At 45.8% G+C, this 13,142-nt stretch overlaps 1 protein-coding gene across 6 annotated transcripts in view; it reads left to right on the forward strand.

Moving 5' to 3' along the window:
- The window catches only part of ZNF532 (zinc finger protein 532), a 130,273-nt gene that overhangs the window by 111,959 nt on the left and 5,172 nt on the right, over positions 1-13,142 (forward strand). For 5 of the 6 annotated variants that reach the window (XM_006139933.3, XM_006139932.3, XM_027768693.1 and 2 more), the window contains 2 exons: positions 7,642-7,754; positions 10,550-10,697. In XM_006139933.3, coding sequence (XP_006139995.1) covers positions 7,642-7,754; positions 10,550-10,697 — 261 coding nt within the window. The remainder of the gene's footprint in view (positions 1-7,641; positions 7,755-10,549; positions 10,698-13,142) is intronic. The other variant, XM_027768674.1, reaches the window with a different exon arrangement.

A 13,142-nucleotide genomic window follows, 5' to 3' on the forward strand; every position in this document is an offset into this window, starting at 1 on the left:
CATTCCTGCGTGTCCTTGCCATGATTCTGTGGCTCCATTAGAAATGCAGCCTTCTTTCCAGCACATTCTTTTTCTGTTGCCTGAGGGTCTGACATGGTGCTAAGCGTGAAGTCTGTGTAATCCACGTCCCTTCCATCTGCTCCGAATGTGGCCTTTTGTCACTGCTTTTCCAATGTGTGGCGTCCTCGCAAACCGAATAGTTCAATAATCAGCAGGGTAGGAGACTTGGTTTTGTTTTGTTATAGATTTTTTTTTTTTTAATTTCTCTTTCATGAGAGAGAGAGAGAGAGAGAGAGAGACAGGCATCCTTCACAGGTCTCGTCCCACCATGACCCCCCCTCCCTGTTCCAGCCAGCCAGGGTCACAGGTGGACACGTGTGAGCCCCATGTGCTGCGAGCGCACCCAGGATGGGGGTGCGGGTCTTCCGTGTAGCCCCAGAGCTCTGTGTACTGCAGTGCCTCCGAGGCGGGGCCTTCTTGTTTTCAAACAAGCACAGCGAGAGGCATGTGTCTGTCCTGGGAGCACTGCTCACTTCTCCGTCACTGCCGTCACGAAGCAGGTGTGTCACCGTGACACTGTGGGGACCCGCTTAGAGCACGTCACGGTCGAAGTTGTGGCTGGTTTTATCCACTTCGTTAGATAGACTTGGTTCCAAGTCACTGCATCTCGTCTAATGTTCTAATGAATGTGTCGGTCAGCAGACTACATTTCACAGTGCCGCCACTGACTTTTATTGGACCGCAGTCATGCCCATTCATTTACGCATTCACGTCCGTGCCTTGTTTCCGACTACAAGACAGGGTTGAGTAGTTGCACCAGAAGCTATGGCTGGCACGGCCCAGCCTTACGTATTACTGTCCGTTTATAGGAAAAGTTGGTTCCTGGTCTAAATTTATACTCTCCTTAACCAGTCCCATTCGGTTCCAACTTACAGAAACCTGGATGGTATGATTAATTTTAGTACTCAAAGCTGTATTTCTGGAAGCTCTCAGTTGTAGGCAGTTTGATGACTTCTTGGCCTTGTGGTTAAGATCAGGTATGGGCAGTTTGCGCTGCCTGTACTCATCCAAACCCACCCGTATCCGTGTGTGCTTGAATGGAGCGAATTGGAATAGGAAGACCCCACTAGTGCCCTAGACGTTACATGTGCTCAAAAAGAAGGTGTGATTCACGATATCCCAGTTTCAGGGGAAGCCTATCTTCTTGTCTAAGACCGTTTTCTGAGGGGGTGTGAGAGGTTTGGGTAAACGGGTTTATTTCCTATCATTTACTGTCTGTGACCGGAGGCAGTGTTCTTATAGTTGGAGTTGGAAGTTCAATTTGCAGACACATGTGTGGATCTAACATAAATAAATGCAGAAGTTCTAATACCTGTGAAGCACTACTTTCAAAAAAGGTTATTTATTCTATGAGCAAGCAAGAGAGAGACAGACAGAACCCCACAACAGGGTCTTGATGCTGTGGTCCACCGCAGCCTTCAGCCAGTCCTGGGTCACGGGTGTGTTCTCGTCTGCCTGGCCTGTGCAGGTGCTGTATGCAGGGAGTCAACCCAGGGTGGCATCACAGTCTTCCAGAAAGCTTTCCACGTGGGATCGCCTCACAGAAAGTCTCGTTTTACTGCTTCGCCACTGCCAGCCCCCGTCCTCCGCCCCCCACAGCTCCCACTCCTGGCAGCTGGAATGACCCACCTCAGTTACTTTGATCATAGGACTCCTCTGTGCAAAGCCCCAGCCTCTTCCCACGTATTGTTCCTGTGGGTGATCCAGAGCACGCACCAGCGCCCGCAGGGCCTTGCCGTCTGCGCTTTTCCTCCTCTCTCTGCCCTTACTCGGTAGAAAACTGCATAAAGGCCATTAAAGAATACCACACAGCGGTATGTGGATTATTTTAATACGTATAGTGTGTGTTCAACATCACTAGGCATTAAATGAAAAGGTGAAGCGTCTTTACCTGTCTCTGGCAGAGCCATAGAAGAGTGATCTAGTGTTGGGGACTCTCAGCCAACTGGCACTGACTTACATTGTCAGCGGTCACAGAAATCCTTTTTGAGGGGACCAGCAGTTGGTGTAATGGCTATGTCGCTGGACTCCCATGTAGTCGACCACAGTTCGCGTCCTGGACCCGGTGGCTTAAACTCATGCCAAGCGCGTGTGCATGCGTGCCCAAGATCCCGAGAGGAGAACGGAGAAGGGATTGTGGTGTGGCCATCCCCCCTGGGAGGTGATTTCTTGCTTTCTATCTCTCTGTCTCTCTCTTATCTTCCTGGTGAGCGCATGTGCCCTATAGCAAAAACCTCTCCAAAATAAAAAAAAAAAAAAAGAAATCCTTTTTGAGGGCAATTTGGCAAGTAGTATCAGAGAACCTTAAAGTGTTTTGTAATTTTTTTAAACAATTATTTAATTTTATTTATGTACTATTACTAATTGGATCAGAAAGAGACAGAGAGAGAAAGAGAGAGAGAAGGAAAGTGAGAGAACAAGCTGCAAGGTCCAGGACTAGAACCCTGGTCAGCTGTGTGGGATTCCAGAGCCTAACCCCCACACCACCTTCCAGCCCCTGCATTTTGTGATTTCTAACTGAGAGAGACTATTTTTAGGGATTTATACCCAGGAAATAGTAGGTTGGTGACAGAAATGTATCTGTAATTACTAAGAGGTTGATACAACCTGAATCTTAATAGAACATTGTAAATAAATGATGTGTTTGTCATAATTTACGTAACAGAATACTCTCCCCTTATTGAGAAAAATATAGATATGTCAAAAATATGTAGATGTGCTTTATAAGTTAAAAAAAAATCAGAGAAGAAGAGATTGCTACGTACCATCGGGCACTGGGGGGTGTGTTCTCCCTCGCTCTTCGGCAAGCATAACATGCCCTCGGCAATTAAGATCAATATTTATAGCATAGATCATTTTTGTAAGTACATGTGACAATATTCAGAAAGGAAACAGGAAGGTTATATCACTAGAAAGTATGGTTATTTTGATGAATGAGACTGGACGCAATCTTTATTCTTTCATGTTTGCATTTATTGCTTTCACAATAAAAATAGAGAAAGAAAAATGAAGGCCACACGATCTAGATACACTACACATGCTTCACCTTGAAAACGGAAAGCACTGGGCTGGACTTCTTTCCATTTCTTGGTTTCCTCCTCTCCTGCCCACTGTGACTTTGAACCAGTACTGCACCTGTCCGCACATGGCACCTTAGCTCCGGCCATGCAGGAAAGGCTGTTTTCCTTCTGTCTCATCTTCCTGCCTCCCCCCTCTTCAAAATCTTCCTTTACTTCATTATAATTATTTTTAATTGCCAGGGGGCTCATTCACTCAAGCAGAGGGAGACAGACTGAGTGAGGGAGAAAGCCCCCAGTGGGGCGTGATCAGGCTGAATCCCTCCTCCACCTCTCCATCAGGGCAGGATCAGCGGCACATAGGCACACTTGCCCAGCATGTTTTTTAAGCCACCTGGGTTAGAATTCGAACTGCAGTTGTATCTGGCTCCCTTAACCATGAGCCAACCCCAGGCTCTTTCTTACTAGTATTTGAACATGCTCCTTGTCTCACTCATCTTCCAAAAAACAAGCAGTGCTTGCTCTGCGTCCAGCACTCGATCCTACATCTGTTACTGTCTGACTCCACTGTAGAATGGATCGACGCTTTTCTTTTTTTTTTTGGAGAGGTTTTTGTGATAGGGCATGTGTGCTTGCCAGATATCCCCAGGGGGGATGGCCACACCACAATCCCTTCTCCTCCATTCTCCTCTCGGGATCTTGGACACACATGCACACGCACCTGGCGTGAGATTTAAGCCACCGGGTCTGGGACGCAAACTGTGGTCAACGGCATGGGAGTCCAGCGACATAGCCATTACGCTAACCGCTGGTCCCTGTATCAATGTTTTTCTAGTAGATAATTGTATATTCAGTTAATTTTCCCTTTCTCCTCCCTACTTTCCATTTTCTATATACTGAATGCCAGAGATACAGAAATGAATAATCCACAACTTCTGTTTTTAAGGTGCTTATGGAGGGATGAAAAATGCCCTAAGCTTTCTTTTGGGAAAAAACAAATAAACAAACAAACCCAAAATTTATGGCAGTCGGGGTTTTCCGAGAATGAAGAGATATCCAATATAAATAGGTATTTTATCTGTTCATTAAAAAAATCTATTACCTTTATAAGTCATGGAGAACTGCCACTAGCCACCCTTGGAACAACTAAAAATGGCAACACTGGATGTTTGAAAAGGTTACAGAGTGACTGGAGCTTTCATCAGTTGCTGGTGGAAATTACAGCCACATCAGAAAACAGTTCCACAGTGTCTTATGTAACGTACCATACGGCTCAGCAGTCCCATCCCTGGGCGTTATCCAAGAGAAATAAGATCATATGTTCAGACAAAAACCTGTACACGAATGTTGAAAGTGGTTTATTCATGGCCGGAAATAACCTAAGCAAGCAAGTATGCCTGGCCAGTGGGACGCTCCTCAGTGGGGAAGAGGAGTGGCCGCTGACAGACTCAGCAACATGGATGCATTACACATGTACCACCCTGATTAAGAGAAGCCAGACTCGACCTATACCATATGGGTCCATGGACATGACAAATAGAAAAAGCCAAACTGCGGCTGGCTCTGGGGCATGGTGGTTGAAGCTGCCACACAGTTCCATGGTTCAAGTCCCAGAACGGGTACCTTGAGAAACAAGCCAGATACAAGTGTGTGTGCCCCAAATCCTGACAGGGCGGAGAAATGGAGGAGAATGGATTGCAACATGGCCACGCCTCATTACGGAGTGCTTTCTCCCTCTCTTCCTTGTTCTCGCACTCCTTCTCGTTCTCTGTGTCTCTCTGATGAGCAGGTGCACCTGCTGGCAAATTAAAAAAAAAAAAAGGCAAAATGATAGGGATAGAAAACGAGTGGTTGCTACAGCAGGGAGGGGCTGTGTGGGGTGATGCACCCCTGTGTCGTGATCACAGCGTTTACCCCACGTGTCCATCTGCTCAGACTCAAAGAACTACACTTCCAGAAGAGTAAATTTCACATTGCGTAAGTTTTACCTCAATATTCCTGACTTAAAAGTCTTCTGAGGCTAAAACAAAAAAATGTTGTATGAATATGTGCTGTATTCACATGGTTCAAAGATCCAAACAATATCTAAAAGAATACAATGAAGTCTTCTCTACCCTGGTTCCACCCATAACCACTGAAGTTTGTTTGTTTGTTTGTTTGTTTTTAAGAATTATTTTATTTAACTTTGTTTATTTTTTATTTTGACCAGAGGGGGACAGGGAGGGGGATAGTGAGAAAGCCACGTCAGTCCAGCACCCTTAACCACCACACCACCTACCGGCCCCACTAACTCCTTGAAGACTTTGTGTGTGTGTTTTTTGTTTGTTTGTTTTGTTTTGTTTAGAGGGAGTGGCACCCCTAACACAGGGTCTTCACATGCGGTTCTCCCTCCCTCCCCATCTCTGTCGGCCTGGATTACAGGCACATATGCACACATCCGGCATGCTCAGAGAGGTCTCATGACACGAACTTAGGACCTTCCCCACCCGGGTCTGGTGGCATTGCCACCACCTGGCCCCATCCCAAAGCATGTTTTTGCAAGTATTACATATATACATGTACGAGGGGTTTCAGAATCTTCATGGAAGGTGCATATTATGAAAAACTGCAGGGATTTCAAGATTTTTCTTGCACCAGAATAAACTGATACTGAAATTACATTTTCCATGGAATATTTGAAGTTTCCTTCTGTGTTCTTATTTTTACTTCTTGCAGAACACAGCTCACTAGTGTAATTTTCTGCACTAGTCCCCTCTCCACTTCACGTGCTGGTAGTTCTTTTCGTTCAGTGCATTGAGAGCTTCCCGTCTTTCTACAGCAGCCCAGCCTTAATTTTATTTATTCATTTATTCATTTTAGTCTGACCAGAGTGACACAGAAAGAGAAAGAGGTAACGTGAGAAAGCAAACCATCAGGTCTGGGACTCAACCATGGTTAGCCACGTAGGAGTGTCCAGTGCCTTAGCCACCATGCCACCTGCTGGCCCTTTGTCTCCCTTTTTCATGGAAGAGTAAATCAGACAAAAAACAAAGTTCTGTGTTCATGAGGTTATACTGAAATGATCTTAGTTAAAGCAAAATTCTTAAGAGTAATTACTTATTAAAGGATAGTGTTTTAAAATGTAAAAAAAGAAGTTTAAAATTAGCCAGCTACTTACCATGGCATATTGGATAAGGCAGTGCATCTTTCTGGAGGCCATACACTTAGTAATGGCTTTACTGGCATTTCATGAAGTCAGTGCATCTTCCTATGGCATCTGCTTCCTGTATGTGAGGCGGGTTGTTTTAGAAGGTATATTTCACTTTGTTGGATCCTTGTATTAACCTCTGGAGTCATTAGGACCATAGGCATATTGTCTGCTTTTGAAAAAAACAATACTCATTGTATCTCTTTTGTAAAAAAAATTGATGTCGTGTTTTCTCTTATTTCAAATACCTGGATGTTTGTAATGTAAGTACTTAATAACATAATTTTTTATAAAGAATTATTTATTTCGGGACCAGCAGATGGTGTAATGGCTACGTTGCTGGGCTCCTATTTAGTCGACCATGGTTCAAGTCCTGGACCCAGTGGCTTAAACTCACGATGGGCACGTGTGAGTGTGTGCCCAAGATCCCAAGAGGAGAATGGAGGAGAAGGGATTATGGCATGGCCATCCCCCCTGGGGAGGTGATGTTTTGCTTTCTGTCTCTCTGTCTCTTTCTGGTGACTGCACTCTCCAAAAAAATAAGAACTTATAATTTCATTTTACTTATCATTATTACTATTATTTAATTTGATGAAAGAGAGAGAGAAAGTGAGAAAGCAAGCCACCAGGTTGGAAACTCAAACCATAGTTGGCCATGTGGGAGTCTAGCACCTTAACCACCACACCACCTGCCAGTTACCAGTAACATAAATTTTTTTTTTTTTGGAGAGGTTTTTGCTATTGGGTACCTAAATCACCCCCCAAAGGAATGGCCACGTCCCAATCCCTTCTCCTCCATTCTCCTCTCAGGATTTTGGGCATGCATGCACACATGCCTGACGTGAGTTTAAGCCACTGGGTCCAGGACTTGAACCACGGTCAACTACATGGGAGTCCAGCGACATAGCCATTATGCCAACTGCTGATCCCTTTTCTTTTTTTAACATAAAATTTTTAAGAAAAAATATCACTATTTTTACGCCTCTTCCTAAAATTACACCCCATGATGAACCTAGCTATGTACTTCATTTTTATTACATTTTTAAAAAGGTTCTTCTAAGCTTGCCTTTTTCTCTGCCAAGGTTTAGTGTTTTTTTTAATGGAGCGATCAGTTTCCATTATTCCAGTTCCAGGAACCCTTTCCACGTTCTCCTTGGGTTCCTCTGTTTGATCCTGTCTGCCGCAGTCAGACAGACAGAAAAGCACGAAGACACTTTTTTCTTGCATCCATAACAGAAACCTTCGCAGCAGATGGTAGTTTTGCTATAATTTTTCTAAATAATAATAATCATTTAAATCCACCCCTTAAGAAAGAATTCTTAAAGTGTTTCTGATTTCGTTCTCCTAAGTGACTTTCTGCCTTTTCTCCCAATCAAGCAAATGAAGAAACACCCTTGCCGCCAGTGTGACAAATCCTTCAGCTCGTCCCACAGCCTGTGTCGCCACAACCGGATCAAGCACAAAGGCATCAGGAAAGTTTATACCTGCTCGTAAGTCAGAGTTTCTAACGGGGGAAGCTCAGCCACAGGATTCAGCTGGAGCTTCTGGAAGGTGTTTCATGCTTAACCGTTGACTTCTGCTCTGCTCCAGTTTCTAGATCGCATTTTCTTAATTAGATTCTGTTGGTTTGGTGTCCAATTTTTTTCATTGGGTGTCACACTTAAAAACATTAAAATAAAAAGGGGCACGTTCTTTATATCCCATGTACGTTCTTAAGTTCTTGCTGATGACCCAGAAGCATACATTTTATTACTGAGAGATGTGGGGAAGGGTCGGGTTGGCCGGCGTCCAGAGGAATGCGTTACCTTCTGGCATCTGCCCCCACAGTGGGGTGGCAAGTTGACTTGGTTGGTTGACTTGCCCAGGGGCTCCACGAGGCCTTGCTTGTGCCTCCATCATGGATTCTGCCCCAGGCTGGGCCCTTTGCCCTTGGCTGTGGTCTACTGACAAAGGCAGGGCAGTGTCTTTCCTGTGTACACTGGCGGCTGAGAGCCGAGGCCCAAGACCGAGTGGCCGAGATCACTGTACCTCAGTGTGCAGGCATGAGCTACTTCTTCATGTATGAAGATCGAGGCGTGTTATATTATTGCCGGTGGGAAACCTTACCTCACTGTTCCAGAACACGCCGAAAAGGAGTTGATAGATCAAGGCACTTCCCCTAAGAGAGAAAGATCAAAGGGTACTAGAGACAGAGCCAGTATGCCTGTGCACATGATCAGAGCGGGCCTGGGTGAACCAGGTGGACCAGGAGGGTCACGAGGTCAGCTGTTGGGTTTGCAAGGAGTTGCTGTGACTTGGTTGGTTAGGGGAAGTTTCCTGGGCGGGACAGTATAGAGATGTAGATTGCTCTTCTGTGAAATTAAAGCTGAGAGTGATTGTGACAAGAAAACATTTTAGAACAGAGTCTCTGTGTTCAGACCAAATCCAGAATTAAATTGAGAAGGATGCTCTGAGTCGAGAAGACAAGGGAAAGGGAGTCTGGCCTTTCCATATCACCCTTCACCAATAGGTTTCATTTCCCGGAAGTTACCATAAGGCAGGAAATGCTAGGGTTTTCCAGCCAGTTTATTTCCAGTAAAAAAAAACCCTCTTTCTCATTACTGTTGAGAGCATGTGTCCTTCAGTGGTGGTGCTGGCGCCTGCCCTGTGTAGAGGGTCTCTAGCATGAAGTCATCAGGAATGAGGCCAGTCCTTTGGAAATCTCCAAAGCCTTTTGGAAGGCAGCATGTTTGTTCTGAATTAAGGGCACGCGGTTTTTCATTTCTCATGCCCTTGATGTCTGGCTAATCATATCATTAATCACTGCGGCAATGAACTTTTTAAACCTTGTTTTATTAAAAAGAAAAAAACGAAATTCATGCTTTTTAAAGAAACACTAACTTCATCATCTATAATATTCTGTTTTTGACACAACATAAAAAGAAACAATAGACCTGTTCTGGAGTTTCTACACTGAAAGAACAAACGCATTTGAATGCCGTAATTATGATCATGCATGTTGCATTTGTGTTTTGATAAGAAATCGGAGCAGGATGCTCTGCTTCCTCTTTGCTCCTCCACAGTGGACAGGAATGATTGCTTTCCCCATGAAGGAGTCAGGGAGGACCTTTGTGTGCAGATGGAAGTGTCTGCGATGGGGATCTTGAGGGATACTCTGACTCACTGTAACAAAAACTTTGAAAATGTACCAATATCCTTCAACTATAAATTAAAGCTATCTGTGCTGGCCCCATGCCTAGCAGTTAAGAGAGTCAGATCCCACACGGCTCATCACAGTTTGAATTTGGACCTAACAGCTTTGAAAAGCAAGCTGGGCATGTTGATGTGTTTGTCCAGATTCCTGAAGAAATGAAGGAAAAAGGATTGCAGTGTGACCACACCCACTGGGAGGTGCTTGTGTGCGCTCTCTCTCTCTCTCTCTCTCTCTCTCTCTCGCTTTTGCTCTCACTCTCTCGCTCTCTCTCTCATACATGTGCCCTCTGGCAATTAAAAAAATTTTAAAACCATCTAGAATTACAAATTAAGTATTTTAACCAAATCTAGAAAATAAATATTTTCCACCTGAACCACATTAGACTAGTCCTTGAAGGGCATAAAAGCGAACAGAGCACTTTCTACAAAAGCTGAAAATTTTTTCACATATTGGAAACTGATTAGTACCATAATTGCTTCTTTTGAATTGAACACAAAGCATTTTCTTTTAAAGGTTTTTGCCATAGGGCACATGTACTCCCTAGAGAGAAACAGAGAGTGAGGGCAAAGTAAGAAATCACTCCCTATGGGGGATGGCCATGTCGCAGTCTCTTCTCCTTCATTCTTCATTCTGTGATTCTGGGTGGCATGCACATACATGTGCCCAGCATGAACTTCAAGCCACCAGTTCTGGGACTTGAACTGCAATCTGCCATGTGGAAGTCCAGCACTGCAACCACTATGCTACTTGCTGGCCCCAAAAACATTGATCTTAACTGAGTTCACGCCAAAAAATTTTTTAAAAATTATTTATTTATTTAACTATTTGTTATTATTATTATTATTATTATTATTACTTTAATTTGACCAGAGAGTGAGAGAAAGAGAAAGGGAGAAAGCAAGTCACCAAGTCCGGGACTTGAACCGTGGTAGGCCGTGTGGGAGTCCAGCACCTTAACCACCACGCCACCTGCCAGCCCCCTGAGTTCACTGTGACCCATCTGGATGTACCGAAGGCCTTCGGCTGTGAGTGCATCTTCAGGGGAGGTTATCTTCTCGGCCGTCCGTTATCTCCGTGTTTTCTGCCCTACAGGCACTGCCCCGACTCCAGGCGCACCTTCACCAAGCGGCTGATGCTGGAGAAGCACATCCAGCTGATGCACGGGATCAAGGATCCTGACTTGAAAGAAATGACTGAAGCCACCAACGAGGAGGAGACTGAAATGAAAGAAGACACCAAGGTCAGGCATCGCAGACGTTTGCTTTGCAGCCACGTTGTGTTGACCTGCTTTTCCCATCCACACTTTCTAGTTACATTTGTGTACAGTTACACAACTTTAAAAACCCAGACTCTGCATAAAGGTATAAAACAATAATGAGGGGCCAACGTATTGGTTGGTGGTTCAGGCACCGGGTCGAGTCCTGGACCCGGAGCCTTGAAGCTCATGCCAGGCGCACGTGCTCAGCGCTCCCCACTTAGTCACAGGACAAGCAGAAGGCCTGCTCTTCCTCTCCTCCCGGGCGCTTTGCAGTTCACCCAATGCCCTGAACAACTCTAGTGGGCTCACCCGGGTCCCTGCCCAACCGAGGACACAGCCTCTGTGCTCACATCAGGCCTCGGTTTCTCTGCTTAGTTTTCCTGGGTCTGAGCTGCTGGACTTCGTAGTTTGTCTGTCCTGCTCCTCTTAAACAGAAGATCCATGGAGGCAGGAGCGTGTTTGTCCACGGTTGAGGCCCATTGGCTGGAGTGATGCCGGTGACACAGGAACTCAGCTCCTTTGTTTGTCCACAAACCCAAGAGGAGAGTGGAGGAGAAAGGATGGCAGCATGGCCACCCCCCAGGGGTGATTTCTTTCTTTCTCTCTCTCTCTGATGAGCTCATGTACCCGATGGCAAAAATCCCTCTTAGAAAAAATGATAATGGATATTTTCCCTCTGTACCTGTTATGGACTCTCATCTTGGATGTACTTGTATATTTAAATGTTAATGTTTTATGTGGACTTAGAAAAATGATCTCTTAGCTAGGAGGAATATATAAAACTAGATTTTTTTTTTTTTTCTGAGAGAATTTTGCTATAGGGACGTGTGCTCACCAAGAGACAGAGAGACAGAAAGTAAGAAATCACCCTCTAGGGGGGTGGCCATGCAGCAATTTTTTTCTCTTCCATTCTCCTCTTAGGATTTTAGGCACATAGGCACATGCACCTGGTGTGAGTTTCAAGCCACCGGATCCAGGACTTGAACCTTGGTTACCACACAGGCGTTCAGCACCTTAAGAACTATGCCACCTGCTAACCCCAAATTGATTGTGAAAGGTCCCTAACGAAAATTGTGATTCCTTAATGATCTTTGTGATGATCAAAGACGAAATCGCACATTTGTGCTTTATTCTTGTATCAGCGAATCGTAAACTTCAACCAACCAAAGCTATATATATATACATAAGAGGTCTTCAACATGCTCATGGAAAAGTGGGACTGAAGTATGAGTTTATTGGGGGGCCATCATGCAGATTTTCCACGAGCTTCCTGAAGACCCCGTGTCCGTGAACTCGTGGGAGGAGTGCCGTGCGTGTCAGCCTGAGTGGAGATCAGAAAGCTGTGATCAGCAGTCATTGCGGGGTGCTGCTTTCGTGGATGCTGTGCTGTCTGTCGCTGGTGCATACCCAGGTGAAACCTGTGTGTGCTTTCAAAGAGTGCAACATCGTGAGGACCCAGGTCAGCCTAGTGTTGCATTAAAAGTCAGTCGTTCCCACAAGTGCTCGCAGTGGGGAATTCCAGAATGCATTTAACGCCAGGGTAGCTTCAGGTCTGTTCAGGACACAGACCTGACTGTGTCCATATGCACAGGACAGAAAAGATGGGCCACGGAGTATGGAGAGGGCGTGTCACTTTGGTTTGGATTTCCTTTTTTTCCTTCTCAGTGACAAAGGAGACGGGGAGAGAGGTATTTCAACAAGACCTCACCATGCTCTGAATCTCCTGCCCCAGCTTCGCAGTTGACCAGAGTAAAAAACACACCTCCATGCTGACCTGTGCATGTCGGTCTAGGACCCCAGCCTGGGCCTCCAACCTCATGCCCTGTGCACCATGGCTGGACCCAGTTTGGAGATTTGGAGAATGAGAAGTGAGGGGATTTGAGGTAGGCAGGAATCTAGAAAGCTGCAATGGAAGGAGAAAGGCCAATACAACGGGAAAGTGGTTTGGAGGTGAGCGGGTGGTGGGAAGGTGCTGCTGGTGGGCGACAGCTACGGCCGGGGAACTCAGCCCTCCCCACTTAGTCGTAGGAAGAGCAGGAGGCCTGTTCGTCCTCTCCTCCCAGGTGCTTTGCCATTCACCCACGCCCTGAACTCCTCTACTGGGCTCACCTGGGTCCCTGCCCCTCCAAGGACACAGCCTCTGCACTCACATCAGGCTTCCGTTTCTCTGCTTAGTTTTCCTGGGTCTGAGCTGCTGGACTTTGTAGTTTGTCTGTCCTGCTCCACTTGAACATAAGGTCCATGGAGGCAGGAGCATGTTTGTCCACTGCCGAGGCCCATTGGCTGGAGCGATGCTGGTGGCATAGGAACTCTGTTCCTATTGGTGGAGGGAGGAAAGCTGTGGGTTCAGGTGGGGGGCTGGGGCAGACACTGCTGAGAGGCCCCCAACTCCCAAAGCACACAGTAGGGGTCTCCGAGCCGCCCTTA

Source organism: Tupaia chinensis, unplaced genomic scaffold (genome assembly GCF_000334495.1).
Source record: "Tupaia chinensis unplaced genomic scaffold, TupChi_1.0 Scaffold000012_1, whole genome shotgun sequence".
In the NCBI taxonomy this organism is placed as follows: Eukaryota; Metazoa; Chordata; class Mammalia; order Scandentia; family Tupaiidae; genus Tupaia; species Tupaia belangeri.